This window comes from Argiope bruennichi, chromosome X1 (assembly GCF_947563725.1).
Source record: "Argiope bruennichi chromosome X1, qqArgBrue1.1, whole genome shotgun sequence".
NCBI lineage: Eukaryota > Metazoa > Arthropoda > Arachnida > Araneae > Araneidae > Argiope > Argiope bruennichi.
Genome location: NC_079162.1, coordinates 32,093,004 through 32,111,997, shown reverse-complemented (window position 1 = coordinate 32,111,997; position 18,994 = coordinate 32,093,004). Strand labels below are relative to the sequence as shown.

The 18,994-nt window shown below is 30.6% G+C and overlaps 1 protein-coding gene across 2 annotated transcripts in view; it reads left to right on the top strand.

Annotated features, from left to right (window-relative positions):
- Positions 1–18,994, top strand: part of LOC129958712 (E3 ubiquitin-protein ligase goliath-like) — a 77,184-nt gene that overhangs the window by 18,856 nt on the left and 39,334 nt on the right. For both annotated transcript variants that reach the window (XM_056071361.1, XM_056071362.1), the window contains exon 2: positions 4,866–5,312. In XM_056071361.1, the coding sequence (XP_055927336.1) occupies positions 4,866–5,312 (447 nt within the window). The remainder of the gene's footprint in view (positions 1–4,865; positions 5,313–18,994) is intronic.

The following is an 18,994-nucleotide window of genomic DNA, read 5'->3' as shown; positions in this document are numbered from 1 at the left end:
TGAACTAGAGAGGTTTTGTGGAATTTGCAAATACAGCAAAGGAGTTGCTAATTTTACTTGTCTTATTTTTTTAATTCGTTCTTCTAAAGCATATAATAATTTGAAACTTATTTCAATGTTTAAATTTTTTAGTTCATTTAACAGAAATTCAAATATACCTTCACTTGTTAATAAATTGGCATCTCGTTGCCCTAAGTCTTCAGCTGCTAGACGAATCGGTCCCAACCGATACAATTAAAAATATGTGTTTGTTTTTATTGAAGAAGAAGAATATCCAGGCGTTCCAGAAAACCGGTTTTCTTAATTTAAAAACCGGGTTTGAAAAACCGTCAAACCCTATTGGTTATAACTAACAGATAGTATATTTTGCAATATTAACAATATTTAGTTGCTTTTTGAAGTTTTTGTTGCACAAAATAATGAAATACTTTAATTTGCTGTAGATTCAATTAATCGAATCTTGCCGTAATAATGAATAATACTCAACATTTTTGATTATTTGTCTTGCAACTGTTGCTGCAAATGTATATTTTCATTTTCTGCACAAACTTTTATCTTATTTCGAGTAATTATTATTGCTATCAATACCTTTCGCTTGATTTCAAATCAGTGCAAATAGAAAATCTGATCAATATAATGTTTCCTTAAAACTAAATTCATAAATTTATGATACTAAGAAACATTTATTCATAGAATTTAAATGACCATATAAATTGTTCATAAATTATTCAGTATTGACATTTTAATTCCTTTGCACGTAATAAATCTACTAACCATTTTTTTTTTCTTTTGCGCAAGGGAATTCGATTAGATTTATTTTAGAAATATTAATCAACTTCCAAAATTCACAAATTTATCAACAGTTTATAAAGTTCATTCAAAGAATTATGCTCGCTTTCAAAGAGAAAACCTAGCTGCTTGGTAAAATCTAAAAATATTTCAACTAGTCAAAAAATTTTCTTACTAATTATTTCATTAAATTTCAGTTGCAAAAGGTAATTAGGGACAAATTTCACAAATCTGTTAATAATTTACATGCCTTTTTCAAAAAAAAAATATTATTGAATTTTAGTAGAAAAATGAGAACAACATCTAAAATTTAAAAATCTTTAAGTCAATTACATCTTTCTTTCAAAGAATTCTATTAAGTTCCTTCAGAAAAATATAAACGAATTGAGATTTTTCAGTCTGCGAACAATTTTCCCTCATTTCATTTTTTAATTCTCTTTGTCGCTATAGAGAACTAATTGTTCTGGATATGGGAGAAATTCTAGTTATAGAGTTAGTTTAACATTTATTCGGCTTACACATGGTTATAATATATTTTTTAAATAATTATTCAAACAAAAGATGTAACAAAGTATCGATTTTCTAGACATTGTCTTAACTGTAAGCATTCTTGTTCATTCATATGCTTTGTTGATAATTTAGCTGCTTTAAACGACAAGGTAAAATTTGCTTATCTTAAATAAAGGATTACTCACTGGAAGGAAAGACAGCGAGTGTGTGGATGGGAAGATCTGGGAATCTGGATAACGAGAAATTTGCGATATTAAGCAAAGGCGGAAACTTAGAGAAAACAGTGAACCAGTTTTACTAAAATATAGTAAATAGCAATTAAATTCTTTATTCTTGGGGTAGAGGCCAAATAAGAATAATAAATATAATTGAAAATTAAAATTATTAAATGTTATATGTATCAAAAACAAAAATATTAGAAAAACAGCACAAAAAAAAAACCTAATTGATCAGCCCACAACAACATCACATTAGCAACCTGATCACATATTTTTTAAAATTACTTAGAGAAAAATCAGTTTCTTTTTCCTTTTACCGCATTATGAAACCGTGAAAAGTATCAAAGCTCACTTTGATACTTTAAAGCGAAAGACAGTTTTTGAATTTTTCTCTCGCATTTGAATTTTTTTTTTTTTTTTTTTTACCATTGTTAGTTTTTAATTGTGACAGGTACTTTCTAAAAATAAATAAATTTACCGTAAAAGATTAATTTGCATAAACTGGCAACATCTAATTAGGACTGAAAAAAAATTAAATCGTTTAAATAATTCTCATTCTACGTTTCAAAACATCGGTATTCAAATATATCTTGAAATATCTTTTAAACTAATTTAAGATGTTTTCGTAGAAAAATTAACATTTTTTTGTGAGTTTCGAAATATTTCAAATATAATAACAAACAGATATGGTTACATATAATTTGCCGTTAATTGTTTTCGTGATGTGGTAGAAAAAAACTATTTTGAACGTTTTACATAGATAACAAGCTATTTTTTTCTTAAATTACTTACAGTAATTTTGCGGGCTATGAAACTTGATCTTTTCTCATTAAAAAGCATTTCAATAACGAAAGAAATAAAAAGATAGCGCAGAAATTCTTTAATAATTCTGCAAAAATTCAGTTTTAATTAAAGGAGATAAATTAAAATAACATTTTGCTTTTTTATCCTCAATTAAGGGGTTTTTACCTGCATTATTATGTTACATTCATATTCGCTTTATGAAAATTAGCAATTATTTTTTTTTAGCAAATTATAAGTCTGAAGAAAAGAAATTCTGAAACTTTCAAAAAATCCAAATAATTAAAGCATTGTAATTTCGTTTTCAAAATTTTATTATTGAAATGTAACTGAAAGCTGGAGATACCACATTTTAGTAAGAAGTTGTGCATTGTGAGTATGTAAAATTTTCATTGTTGAGTATAGGCTTATTTCATTAGTTGGAGGAGGTTTAGTTTTTTTTATTTTATTTATTATTATATTTTATTTATTTTTTTATTAAAGGATATTTTGCAAAAGACATCGCAGTTTTAGAATATGATCAGATTACGAGGACGACAACTGAGATAGTAAGTTTTACTCTCTCAAAGAGAGACGGTTTAACTTTAAAATATCCGGCCACCATGTTAACAAATGGTGACAAAGTCTGCCGTAGGCGCAATCATCTTCTAAATATGCTATCCTATCACTAGGTTTTGTATTGGAAAAAATATTTTCCATAAAATACTCTCCTCAGATATCTGTTTGATGTGTAAAATTTATCATATCAGATTCATATGATCTGTAAATAATTACATTTATTCGTATTGCATTTTTTTCTCACTAAAACAATGAAATAGAATAAAAATGGAAATATTCGTATATATCAAAAAGGAATGCATCATTTTCATGAAGCTAAAAATGCGTGTACTCGTTGATTTTCTTCTTGAATCGACTCTACAAGATTAAAAAAATTTCCCGATTTTCATCCCAAAGAATATTTTTGTGATAGTGGTAAGAAATAATTCATTTCTAATGGTAAAAAATAATTAATTTCTTCAGACAATCAAGAATTTGTTTATTTAATGTTCTCTTACATTTCATTTCAAATATTTGACATAATTTTACGCTGTAATAATTAAGGATATTAGTTTAACGAAAAGCGTGACACTTAGATAAGAAAGATGAGAAGCTAGTGGTATTTATTGTCTATATACATCATGAGCTCTTAGAGTCGAATACTTTGCGTGTCGTCTCAAATAACATATAAACTTGATAAAATGAATTTTTGGCCTGCTTATAAATGTAATAAAGAACAATAAACCGTCATTTTAAATGGTTATATGGGGACAATTGGGGCTATTTCTCGATACTTACCTACTTCAGTGAAATATGAGGCAAAGCACTGTTAAACTAATGCCGGACTTGAGTAAACAAGGTTGATAAAAATCGAGCTATCCCCACCATACCAAAACATCCAGGGAAAACTTGATCAGGTCACTATGGCAGCATAGGTATTAGGTATTGTGGGCGAATGCAAATAGTAATTACGGTATAGGGTGCGAACAGACATCGGTATATTCAACTCAGCTCCACACCCTTACTACAACCACGAGGGAAGCTAGAACCTGCTTACTTATATGACCATAAATATATATTACTTAAACGAATATAGTAAAATAAACAAGGTTAGATATTCTTTAAGTGAAGTTGCTAATAAATAATTTCTCTTTTCAAAATTTCACTTCTCATTAACATTAAAAATGTCGCACGCATTTGAGATCAAAGTCGCATGTATTTAGGAATTAAGTGCATTCTCCATTTGTTATTTTCAGTTATTTTCTCCATTAGTTTTTTTCCTTCTCGAAACGCCCAAGCAAATAGTTGATTGAAAATAGCACTTGGAAAAAAAATCTCATTTGTTATCTTCCCGATCTCTGCTAAAAGCCTATTTGCATTGCTTCTCGTTTTAGCTATTATTCGTTTTATTGTTACTTTTTTTGTAGACGCTGTTATTTTTTTTCCCGAACTTAAATTACTGATAAACCAACATTTTTCATCTTAATTTATTCACATGAATAAATAATATTAGAATTAAATAGTCTGAAGTTAGAAAAATTAGGTGATACATATTAGCGCAAAAAATTGATTTATATTGGTTACTAAGACATTTTTTTTTCTTCTTTCTTGAATTTGAAATAAAATGTTGTGTTCAATAAGTAATAAATAAGTGAAAAAAGTGAAATCTTACAGATTCCACGCTTTTATTTCACTGCTAAGCACTTAATGGCAATTCAAATATCTTTTTATTTTTTATTTTACTTTAACCTGGAATCTATTTGAAATTACTCTCTCGTCATGATAATGACTAGAATGGGTATCAAAAATTACTATTAATCCGACAAATCAAATCAAATTCAAATGGATGCTAGCCGATTGAATAGTGTTACAAATATAACAATTTGAAAATAATAAGACGTCAAAGATTCATTTGTTGTGCTGTGTTTCTTTTCATTTATAATGCTTGTTCAGTTAGTTCTGTAATAGAGTTTCTTAATCATAATATGATTTTTTTTCTTTTCATTGCAGGTCAAAGAAAACGGCCACATTTATGGATATTATATATCGTTTTACTGTCATCGTTCATTGACCAGTTCCGATCAGTGGTATACTGCGAATTCAATTTTGGATATGAAACGGAGGACTACATGTCTGCCGTCATCAACTTGACCTACGTCGACCCAGTTTCTGGGCTGCTGGTTCAAGAAAATCTCGAAATGGGGAAGTTGTTACCCGGCAAAACAGAAGAAGTCACTGGCGTCGTTGTTCATGTCACGAGCAACAATCACACCAATCACATGGCTTGTGAAAAGCTGGATGCCAACATCGTCCCGAAGGAGCCATTCATTGCTTTGATCAAACATGGAAGCTGCCGAGATCAAGTCAAGTTGCGAAATGTTGCCGATGAAAATGCTTCTGCTGCAGTTCTGTACAGTGATAATCACAGTACTCGATTTATTAAAGTCGAACGTAAAGGTAAGCATTTTTTTATGATGATATTAAAATTATGTTTAATTATATAGGTTAGGAAAAACAGTTCAGTGATTATTAAATTATACAGAAATAATAATAATTACAAATGAGAAATATTATTGTAAAATTATCTCTAATTTTACAATAATATTCTCATCAGAAACTATACAGTGAGAATAATAGCAATCAACGTTTTTATGGAAGAGGTTAAAGGTATTCGTTGTGTAATTGTTTCAAATTAACGTTAAATTAGGAAAAGCAAAGCAGTTTTAATCAGTTTCACAAAGTATACTGCGATAATTACACGAAGAAATGCGCATTGAAAATAGTAATAAACTTTAGAAGGATAGCCACAGCCGTCGGCTCATCAGAGCAGACATTTTTGGCAATTTTATTTATTTTAATCTCAAGCTTATATTAAAATATATTAATAAAAATAAATTATTCATTTATACTAACGCTAAAAGCACAATGATAATCATGTTGCATAACTTACAGTGTTATAAACATAACTCTGTAATAATAACCGGTAAAACAGAATTCAGTAATAATCACACTACAGTGTTTTAAACATAAAGTGGAGCATAAAGGCATGCATTATTGTGCTATTGTCTTTACTTAATTTTAAAATGAATAATTAAGAATAATATGTACAGAAATAATCTCTAACTAAATAATAGCACCTGTATTAAAAAGAGAGCACTAACATGCATTAATATATGATATTTGAATTTCCCGTAAAACTACTTTTACTCCTTTCCTTGCAAAATGCTGCAAGAACTTTTAAATCTCATAAAATAAAAAATAATAATGGCATGGAAAGGAGAATAGCACTGAAAGCATAGTTGAGAAAAAGGAATCCTTTAACAGAAAAAAAAATGTTGTTCAGAAAGACTCCGACAGAGGACGCTAAGAAGAATTCTTAAAAATAACTATATGATCTTTTATTTCATTGAACCATCAGTTTGGTGCATAATACACAAGTCGCTGAAAAGATGTTATTTATGGCATATCTAGCTTTGTTAACTAAGCCCATTTGACATACGGAGAGATGGAATAGTATTTATCATAGACTGAAAATGAGTTACAATACGATTATTAATGCCAGCGACGAATTTAATGTATTTTCCGCTCCTAAGCATAACATATTATAAGGTCCTTCTTTTAATAAACTGATAATTTTACTTTTGCATTTCAACACATTTTTAATTTAATCAGTATTTTAATGGCTTATTTTAAGTTAATATTTTTATTTAAGCAACTTTGTGAAAACTTATGCTGTTATTTATTACGAATCATGATCCCACGACATCGACGTTAGTGCACAATATTATTTAAGTAGGCGCTCAGCGTTTGTAAAATTTTAATAATCAAGCGATCGTAGGGAAACAAATAGGAACCTGACCATTAGAGTCTACCTACGGCCTCTGTTAGTCCAGCAGCCCTCGACAGCTGCCTCGTTGGAAATCTCCCGACGATTGATGCTAGTGTTACATTAACATGTTCCAAATACCCTTCAGCAAAATATTAAACAAATTGGAGGCGAGTAACAACGTATGAAACTAAAGGTAGAAACATGAACGGATGGATGGATATATTTTCTCGTCAGATAATTTTTATCAATTCCACCACTACAGATGGATATGACTCATATATTCGAAATTCACACCAATCACCCGAATGTTTATGTAGGTGGAATATTTGGAAAGCATTCGCTCAACATTCACCTTTCGCGAAATTCATTATGGACATTCGGTCACCATTCGAATAAAGATCAGCTGAACAGTCAATTTTTTTTTCACAGTAATCCTTATTTGTAAAATTACAGATCTATTCTTGGCGATGCAATTTAACGGTTATTTTTTAAAAAAAATTTCTGTTAAATAATTTTTTTTCCTAATAATCCCCATTCTCTTTTAGAACAAACCCCATTTCCATATTTTTTTCGTTTTATGATTTTTTAAAGTTATGAGGAATTTTTTATTCACCTGCATTTTAAATAGCATTTTTAATCATGTTACCATTGGATGTGAGCGTTTGAAAAACTAGCTTTTTAACTTAAGTTAATGGTTCACAGCCTTTCTTATACGTTAAATAATAATGAAGTTCAAATTTCTTTTAATGTTTTTCTTGAACAATAATTTCTTTCTAAAATAAATTTCCCGCCTACGATTGTTTTATAATGAATAGTTTATAAAGATAAGTATATCTCTTTTTTCAAATTCTTAAAAATTTAAATGTGCTCTCAAGTTATTTTCTAATTACTTTCAGACGACGGAAAAAAATTGTTTGAAGGGTTATAAAAATTCTATTAAAAGTATACAGTCAAGCTTCACTTCATGGAAATCTTAAATTTAAGAAATAATTTCAATGCGCTAAATTATTCTTTTGAACAGTTAGTATTTTTAACTCATGATATATGTGAATAATTAAAAGAAACATTTATTAAAAATAACACTACACAACGCTCAGTGCTTAGTACTACAAAATTCTTTAATCCACCAGACAAGCAACAGAGACATGTTGCATTTTATTACTGTGAGAGATCCGTCCCTTTTTGTTCACTGCAGGTCCTACGGTCTCTTCTATAGAATGCCAACAGACACATTTACGACTTTATTATCATTAGAAATATGCAGAAAACTAGACTAGGAGAATGTTTTTTGAATCGCATGTTAGCTAACCATGTCTGCTGCTTTGTCTTTAATTTAATTTTTTTTTAAATTTAAAAGGTAAAAGAACCCATAAAAATTTTCCGGCTTATGGTCTTATTTTCAATATTAAACTTAACAGTAACTCAGTGTATTAAGACATGGCATAATTGAAGAACATGAATCGGAAAAGGCTATAATTTTCTATCTTCTACCCGAGGTTATAATAAGCATTAATCAAAAACTGAATAATCGATGTGTTATTTAGAAACGAATCCTTCACTGCAGCCTAAATAGCTGGCTAATTGCTAGGGGCCTTACTAATTTTTCTCTTAACCATGTGCAAACGCAGTCCAGTTTCTCTTAAACTCCTCAAAGAAGCACCTTATATGATGTATTAGAGCGGTCTGTTTCTCTTCAAATGATAACTGGGAGCTAGCTTCAAGACTACTTTTTTCAGTAGTAAAAGCCGCATTCTCCCATTGTCATAAATCCTTGAATCATGAAAAATTCAGGAAAGTAATAGGGATAGGTTTAATCCTATTGGAATTAACTAAACTAAATAGGATTAGAACCATTACCATTATTTTAACGAATTCTGTGAAATAGTACATCTTGGCTTTTCAAAAATATTAGTTTTTTGGCAGCTTCTATATTGTTTTTTCTGCCTCTCGACAGTATTACTAATTGAGATCTCAAATGTAATTATAAGTGCATTACCTTCATTCCAAATTATGACTTAAAGAAGTGAAAATTTAGAAATTAAGAAGTGACTGCAGTGAACACTTTATTTGAATTAATGTTGAAACCGCGTAGTTGCTTGAAGCATCTCAAGAAATGAAGAATAAAGATTTCATCCTATAACACTGAAGAATAATTGCATAGCCTCCGGGACTCTAAACAGGAGAAAAACTATCCAGACATTGGTATAAATAATTTTAAAGTAATGTTAACGTTCTCAAGAACTAAGTGGATGTAATAAAATAGAAGAAAAGTTTTCAACTTTGGATGGGATTACTTATACAAACGGAGTGATGCCTAAAGCCATTCAAATGAAATGTTCCCTAATGCTTAAGATATACGCAAAAATAACCTTTGAAAATATCTAATGCATTTTCAAATGAACGAGTTGAACGATTTTTAACAATTTTTATAAGCTTTTAATATATTAACAACAAATTCCTTTTAGCAATTTGGGATTATATGACAGAGTAATTTTGAATTCGAAAAAGTTATAGGAGATATTCATTTATTTTCCAGTCCTATAAAATAAGTATAAATGGAATATCCAATATGTGCTCTTCCTTATGATTGCCTAGAAAAAATGGATGCATATATAATGGGTAATTATATTGCAAAGGCTTTCTATTTGCCTCGATGTGTGCACTTTTAATCTTATCCAATTCTCTTTCTTATGCTATTATTACCCATTTTTACTCAAAGTACTATTTGCCTGTATAATCAGTCTTCAACGTATGTTCATTGCAAGAATAGAAAGATTAGTTTCTTATTGATGGGGATTAAAATAAGCTCTAAATGCAAAATGCTCGACTGTGCAGTTACCTTTATTTTTTTTAAAGTCTTTTAACAGATGCGCGTGCCGATACAGTATTATTAAGAACAATCCAACTACTGTTTGTGTTTGAATGTTATCAGAATTAACGATAATATTTTGTCCTCCAGACGAATCCACTCTAGTCTTCTCTTTCCCTCCCATTGAGGATAGTAATGTAATATCCCTACTGTCCCCTTTCTAAAATATTCTGCACTTTTATTTTTTTAATTATCGGCCATCTAGACAGCAGAACTTATGTTGGTTTTAGTGACCAGTAAAAAAAGTTATAACACTAGGGCATAGAGTTTTCTCTAATTTATTCGGATAGTTCTTTATTTCGCGTATTTCAATACTGGAAGATATAAATTATATCAATTCCTACAAAATCTGACGAAGGCAAAGAGATTGTATTGTGACGTAGATTTTTTTAATAGTCTGCTACTTAACGTTGCATTAATGAAGCAGTGTATTTCAATACCCAATATATTTATTGTATTCACATCTTGAAATTCACTACTTGAAATCTTTATTTATGCTTTGGAGAGTTCTGGTAAGCCGCTATTCTAAAGTCGGATTAAAATTGAAGAAATTTCAATTTCATTGATTGCTAAATAAATTCATAATGCATAATTTATGCAAAGGGACCCACACAAAATGGAATGAGGGGAGTTTAAGAGAAAATTGACGAGCGCAGAATTTATGCATATGTTTTGTTGAATGACAGACCATGTGATTTGATTTATAATGATTCAAATATTACAAAAAATTTCACAACATTCATGAAAAATTCTCAAAGTTATATTTCACTTAACACGTCAGTAAAGGTCAAGATCACATGGAATGTAACAGCTATTTCTTGAATGTGAAGATTTGTTTCCCAGCTTTTTCCTGTAGTTAAGCATTTTTCTAAAAAAATTAGATCTTTTTAGAAATCCAATAGAAGCAAAACATCCCATAACAGAGGAATTTTTGGGTTTCGTACTAATAAAAAATATCAGATCGGATAGTAAGTAAAAACGAATCTCTATCGCAATTACTTAATTTCAATTAAAAGATATCTTTAGATATTATATGAAAACGAACATTAGCAGTAAAAGTTTCTTATAACTACATATAGTATCGTGAAATATTTATGAGGTATTCATGAGGTATCCAAGCACTATGGCCAGGATCCAACCAGAATGCAGCATAAAATGATACTTGAATTTTGACAGCATACAGAAGATAGCATTTGCAAGAAAGTGAAAAATACGAAATACAAAACAAGTAGCATAAAAATAATAGGTTTACAAAATACGACTTCATGAGTTTTCAGTGCTCTTTAAAATTGACTCGTCTAATATTTCTTGATATTTAACTTGCAGCCACCATCTGGTGACGGAAAAATTTTAAAGTATTAATAGGGTGGGAGAAAACTGAAGCAATTCGAATGAGAAAAAAATTTTTTGGAGTAAAATGTCATTAAAATTTTTTAAAACATATTAATGGTGCATTCATAATACATACATATATATATATATATATATTACTCAAAATAGAGGAACATTTCAGTGTAACATTTTTCCGTTTAGAAAATATAGAATTCAAAGTTTTAAATTTACCCAACTCGTATTTTTTTACTGCCCCCTTTGTTTTTAAATATCGAGAATAAAAATATAATCTATCAAAGTTGCTTTATTTTTAAGCATTTTAATCAATCTATATAATTTACATTTTTCAAGGATCAATTCTTATCTATTCTTAGTTTTCTCTTTAAGATAATTTATAAAGTGTTATTTTAAAAGAATAGCTATTTGTCTAAGTTTCATTGACTTTTGTCAAAAATAAATTCCTTAACTTAAACTCAGTCTTTGAAATAATTGAGCTTGCAGCCCAAAATAGAATATCGATCTTTGGTCTCCATTTTCTTTGCTAACGTACAATGACCTTTGAGTAATAGAAATTCTCAGAATAAAGCATTTTGTCTGGGGGTTCCATAAGAAGCCAAAGCAACACTAATAGTTAGCACCTGCTTTTCTATTAAGAAAGAACGCAAGGAGCAAACTTCTTACTTTTGTCGCTTTATCAAAACTTCGTTGACGAGAGATGCTTATAAGGATTCTTACTTAAAAGGAAAACGCATCATATTTTATAGTTAATTAAATCTTATATATTATTGCTAATAAAAATTTTAATTTGAAGCTAATATAATTAAAAAAGAAATTCTTTAAAAAAATTTTAATGAGGAATTCTAAACAAATTGAAGAAAAATGGATTTTTATTATTAAAAAAGGTTATTTATAAAAAAAAAGACTTGTTGTTTCGAATATAATAATTACTATTCGAATTCACGTTCTGTACGAATGTAGATATAAAATATGTGTTGCGCGTAATCTTAAATTTAAATTTCTGAAAATCCTAATTTACGAGGGGTGATCCAAAAAAAAAGTTTACTAGCAGCAGGATTTGGAAAGTAGAAATTGTGGATGGGATTATTGTTACCCAGTGTGGAGACAGATGACACTAGTTATCTTGGACCGGTCATTCAAGCAGATAGTGTTAGTACTGGGACCTGAAACAGCGACAGTAATGGCAAGACGTCTAAAGAAGTAGTCTCGCACAGAGGTGCGAGCTGTGATACGATTTCTATGGGCCAAGAATGTGTCCCCATCGAACATTCATAGACAAATCGCTGAAGTGTACGGGGGTGAAGCAATGAGTAGACAAGAGGTGGTGAAATGGTGTCATTCTTTTGAAGCGGGCAGGATTACTGGAAACGTTTAGGTGGGAAGTCTGGAGCCACCGCTATATAACTCCGATTTGGCTCCCAGTGACTATTTCCTTTTCCGGCATTGAAGAAACACTTATCCGAAACAAAGTTCATATCAGACGGTGATGTTCAAAAAGGTGCCGAGAAACTGGCTCAATAGCTAGGGACCTGACTATTACCAAGACGGGTTAAACAAATTGGTTCAGCGGAGTGATAAATGCCTCAACAGGTTTGGTGATTATGTAGATAAGTGGCCGTCACATATGTCTCTTAAGCACCATTTGTATCTAGTGTCTATTGTTGATGAAGCATTTTTTCTTTGCCTTGTAAACATTTTTTTTGGATCATCCCTCATATTTTCAAAGTATTTTTCATGAATTTGTAAATAATGATTATGAATGAAGAAATGATTATGAAGAAGCATTTCCATAAAATATGTCCTTCTGATCGTAATACGTAAAAGGAAAGGAAAAAGGAAAAACAACAGGAAAAAAAGGATTTCAAATCAAAGTTGGCTTTTTGTCATACTCAAGTTTTGTTTTCTTTTACTGAACGAGCGATAAAAAAAAAAAAAAAAAAAAAAAATACAAGCAAAAAACAACTACTTCATGTAACTTTCGTAAAATATATCTTGTTTAATTAAAACGGATATTACACATTATTGGTTTATTTGAAATTATTTATTTTATTCATTCAATTCATTTATTTGTATAGCTTACTGCAATTAATTAACAATTGTTGAAGCAAATGATATAAGAAACGTATGAAATCTAAAGCAACAAATTATATATATAAAAAAAAATCGAAGTTTGAAAAACTGAGCGAACTAAAGAAAGAAAGAAAGAAATTAAAATTAAAAATCTTGAAAACTAATTTCTATTAGGAACATAAATTCAAAAAAAAAAAAAAAAAAAAAAAAAATTAAAAATCATGTGAAATTTTCTATCTCATAAATCAACAGAAGTCCTTTTGTTTAATTAACACTCACATTTGAAGCTGCACTAGGGTTATTTTGAGGCAAACTTCACAAGTTTAGCTGGTTCAGTTCAGAAATAGCACGAAAGTATTTAAAGGATGTAACTCTGAATTTCGAGCCATGGTCAAAGTACGGGGTCGGTATCAGTATGGTATCCCTTTTTGTAGACTTCGACATCGGATTAAGTTTACAACAGGTTCCTCAGATGGAAGGCCTCTAACGGAAGTCTGATGGAAGCGGATTTCAAACCTGGAGCTCTCAGGTTCCAGAGACGAGACCGTAAATCTAGGCCACCGTGGCTTCATTGTAATGAAGAAAGTAGGAGAACGTTACAAATTGATTACTTGTAAATTTTTCTTATCAGTTTTGAGCTACTGGGAGTAAATATTCGACTTTTATAATTAAAAAAATTAAAAATTGTATTTAGCTTCTCCGTATGATAAAGACAAACGAAAATGAAATTTAGATTTTTTTTTTTTTTGTTTCCTGCTTATGGACAAAAAAATCGGGATTGAAAAAAAAAAAACATGCTAGAAAAAAAATAAAACAAACATCAATCATTTTAGTGTAAAGTTACACTTATCTAGCTTGTGTCAGTAGTATGCAAACGAATAGACACCGTATTGATTTGCCGGAATTAATTGAAAATTTGACACGGATCAACAACTATAGTAATTTCTAAATAACTTCACAAACATTTGCCGAATTTTATCGACTTGATTTGCTGCATTTTTGAGTTATCAATCTCGTAAGATGAATAAAGCTGATTTTTTTTTGTCGTGTGACTATATTAAGTCAAATATTGCACAGTAGCTTCTGAGGGTAAAGATCCCTGAGCACCCGAGAGCAGAAGTCTGACTTCTAGTTCTAATGAAGATAGCACACACACACTCGCTTGCACAACCCATTTTTACAAGGGGGCTCATTCATGCCCCTCAAGAAAGAACACAGGAATAGAACAAGCATGCCCGAATCAGGACTCGAACCCCGGACACCTAGATGACGGGGAAAACGCGCTACCCCTAGGCCAGGATGTCGGCGAACCAAGATGATACACACACCTAGATAGTCAGACACACTTCTTTTTGACAGATATCGTCCTATGGGATTTACTTATCCATACAAACTTATATATTTAAATTTTGGTATTAAGGCAGTACTTCAAATTTCATTTTTGAGTTCGTTGATAGTTACAAAACATCAAAACATTATTTTTTTCTAACTCAGAGATGAAGGTACTTCGAATTCTCTAGACGGAATTGTTTTGAAAATCAATTTATCTTTGTCTGTTTCATATACGAAAAAGTAAAACTTGTGAAAGTAAGCTAAAAGTGATATTTAAAAGCTATTCAGTCTCTTGATCTAATATTCTTTGTACATTGTCTACTTTCTTCCAATATATGTGCAAGTTGTCTACAAACTCGTGACTTAAAAAATATTGATATTACTACATAAGATATACGATGTTAGTCATGGAACCTAGATTCTCTATTTTCTCATAAAATTATGTAGAAAAAGGAAATGCTACTCCTCATGTAATTCATTATTAAGCAAAAAAAAAAGGGCATATACAAGGCAAAATACTATCCATATCATACAAAATTCTTGAAGTTGCTCATCTTGGAGATTCGCTACATCGTATCTACAGCGATAAAGGCAAAGTTATAGCCCCTTTTTCGAAAATTTCATGTCAAGTATTGATCTGTGGCCAATTTCTCTGTACGAAAGGCAATTTTTTACACAAATAAAAATTCAAGGGACGTTTTATTCAGTTTCATATAAACTCTCTAAAGCTATGCAATACGTTTTATGTATCAAAATTTAAAAAAAGAGACACTTTTCAGTGAAAAGTCTCACGATATCATTTATTGAATAAAAAGGCTGCAAGACATTGGGTGATCCATCTAGAGAGATTTATTGGAGTGATCGATCTTTCGGGAAGGAAATTACTTTTTTAAAAATAGAAAATCCTTGAAGAATTCATTAGAACTTTGTTATATCAGAGATTTAACTTGCATTCAGCACTAATGTATTTTTGATTTCACATAAGACATTTAAAAAATTCTTTAAGCAAGTGATATGATATTTTTATGATATGATCAGGATATTTTTTTTAATTTTACTATATAACATTAAAATTTTATAAGCTATCAATAAAGTTTGAAAGTAACTATAAGGAGACATAATTATGAAATTTTATTATCTCTTTTCTGGATTGGTGCTAGTTAATAACCAATAGATGCAGTCATATGGAACTTACATGCATTTAGACGGGAACATGATTTGTATTAAATGAATAACAAATGTATAACTTTAATAACTTAATAGGATTTATCAAATTAATAATTTTAAATATGAAGTATTTGTAATTTTTATCATATAATATTTAATTTTTTTACTGACAAATAATAATTTAGTTTTAGAAGGTTAATTGCTCTGTTTTACTCCAAAAAAGTTTATAAGCCATCAACAAAGTTCATTTTCTTCAGAACAAACCAAGTTTCAAGAGTCGATTACTTTTCTAATATCTTTGAGCTGTGGAATCCTCAGAAATGTATTATTTTGAGAACTTAACGTTACATTCAGCACTGATACTTTATCGCTTTCTCATTGGAATATTAAAAATAAATAAATTTTCTGATTTAATTTTATTAATGTACTTTATAGGATGTTTCTGAACTCCACATACAAACTTGGAGGGGAGATAGAAAACATTATTAGAAATCAGAATCACATAAGAAAGCAGGGTCCCAAATGAATAGGTGTTTGTAAGCGAGAACTCGAGATCAGCGGGTTTCTCATTGAAACCAGTGCTTGATTGGTGTGATCATGAATACTTTCCACTAACGCTGAATTAGACGATATTTTGCTTTTTGAAAATGTTCACCAATCCATATAGCGTAGATATCAATAGTGCATGAATGCCGATGGGCGGAATTTCGAACACTTCTTCTAATACTTCTAACTACTGTACTATTTTGTTTGTTTGTATTAAAGCACTTAATACTGCTTTCTCTATTATTTCCTTGCTTTAATGTCTCTTTATCACTTGAAAATGGCATTTGGGACCCTCCTTTCCTAAGGGATTCTGCTTCATACTGACGTTTCCTACCTACCCTCCAAGTTTGTACATGGAGTTTAGAAACACTATGCATAACAGAAAAAATCTAATAATCCAGCAATAAAGTTTATTTTCTTTCCATAAAACCAAATTTCAAATACGAATTATAATTCTAAAATTCCCTAAGAGCTGCAAAATCCTCGGAACTCTGTTATTTTAACCCTGCAGAAGCATATCCCGGATTTCCGCGGGTTGGCAGTGAGTCCATTTTCTGTTGCATTCCCGCATTTTCCGCAGTTTAGAGTGTTTACTTTTTACGATTATAGATTTTTATTATATTTTATTATTATCGTGTAACATATAGTGTCAGTTCACTTTCTCTGAAAAATATTTGAACTTATTTACAAACATCGCATCTAAATAGTGATTTTAAAGAATTACGCAACCAGAAGGCTCAAATATTACGCTAAATTCGCCACTGATACTTCGTGAATTTTTCATAGGGATATTAAAAGTTTTCTTTAACAAATAAACAAACACATTGGGTGGCATTTTGATAACGGCATCAGTGTATAACAGCAAAAAAAGTGTATAAGCCATCCATAAACTTTATTTTCTTAATAACAAATCCCATTTGAAGAGCCGATTACAGCTCTGAAATCCCCCATGAGCTGTGGAATCCTCAGAACTGTATTATTTTCAGAGCTTAACTCTGCACTCCGAACTGATACATTATTGATTTTGCCTAAGAAATAACGTGCCATCAAAGAGCAATGAGGTGCATCATCGTGCGGATAAACCCCGATGTCCGACAATAATTTCTCCAGAAAGTGGGCGTGGACCCAACTGTCAGGATGTGTCTTATTTTATCCGCCACATAACACTTAGATCGATCCGACTCGGTCCGAATGCGGACTCGGAAAGCGGAAACCATCAAATTTCGATGGCAAACATTCGATGGAGTTGAATGTCTTCTCCGCAGAAATGATGTAGTTGATGTCACTGCGTCTCGGACTTTGATAGGATTCCTTGATCCCGTTAGGTATGTTATAGGATTTCGAAGCTGTCGGATTCTCAAAGGGGGGAGGCCAGAAACATCGGAAATGAAAAAGAAGACATCGTTATTTTTTCGCTTTTGCGGTTGTTGCAGCGGGGGAAAACAATTTCCCGAAAGTGAAACAACAAGGGTTTGTTGCTATTTACCATTGAAAGGTGTTTTGTTGTTAAAAGAATTAAAAGACAGGAATATATTTTTGTTTAATTGTTTATCAAAGAATCTAGCGTATAGTTTAACAATGAATATTCTTATTTAGGGAATAAGAATATTCATTGAAGTAGGGAATTTCATTTCTTTCATAGGGAAGTTGAATTGAATCAAAATGGAAAAATAGGTAGAAAATAATTACTACATAAAAATATTTTTATTCTTTGAATAAATACTTTAGCTTTGCACAGCGCATTAACGCATATTTGTATTGCTTATGTTTTTGACTTTTTAAGGCAAATATAAACAATATAACAGTTAATTAATAGAAAAATTTGCTTATTATATTTTACATGGTTATTTGAAAGCTTTTAAACAGATAAAGCTTAATTAAAAATTCATATTAACTAATTAGTTAGTTTTAAGTAAAAAGTTATATCAAAGCAGAAAATCTGTTCTTTTTAAATAGAAATAATTTTAATTAAACAATTGGAAGATTTGTAATCAATTAATTTTAACTCAAAATGAATATTCAAAATAAAATCTTTAAATCATTTTTCTTACGTTCATTTTACTTATTTATGGAGATTTACACGCCTGCGGCTGAGAAATAATAAAATCGTGCCAAGTAGGGTTAATACATGCGAATCTAAGTAGTGTAAATGTCCGTTTTAAAGCAACACTAGAGCTATTTTGGAACGGACCTCGAAATTTTGCACCGCTGTCAGATAACGAGGACGACACCTGAGCTGGTACCCCCTTTCCAAACTTCCACATCACACCAGCCGGAAGACGTTTGGCACACGATGATTCTTCAGTGGAATCGGGTCTCGAACCTGAAACCCTCCAGTTCCGAAATCCTCCCACCAGGCCACAGCGGCCCCACGTGAATTTACGTGTAATTAGACTTGAATTGATGATTTTCTTTGGAGCAATACGGGGGCTGTTTTGGGAAGAATGTTATAATTTGAGTCTTAGAAAGACCTGAGGGACACGGCCTTCTCCAGCTTTTACACCTCACTAATTTGTAGTGCATCGTGTCGGCGTGTATGGGAAATCTTAGTAGTAATTGAGTCCTAACCCTGCGACAGTTTGGTCCCTATGATGGATCCCTAAAACGAAATTATTGCGGCGCTCATGCAATTTGGAAAGTAAAAGAAACTCATTTAATTAAATTTCTGACAATACGAAACTGGATTTGCAAATTTTTTTAGAGGCATCTGCAATGCAAATCACACAACAAACTACGCATTTCTCTAAAAAATCCTTTCGTATGCATTAAGTTATTCAAATAAATCTCTTTTATCATCTAAATTCTCTTAATGTTTCTAAAAACTCATTCTGTATATTTGCTTCATTTCATTCATTTATTAAATAATTAAAAAAATTATTAAATAATTAATAAATAAATAAATTCATTAATTTATTAATTATTTATACATCAACCTGTAATGATGTTATTCTTTATGGCTAGATGATTTTCATATTA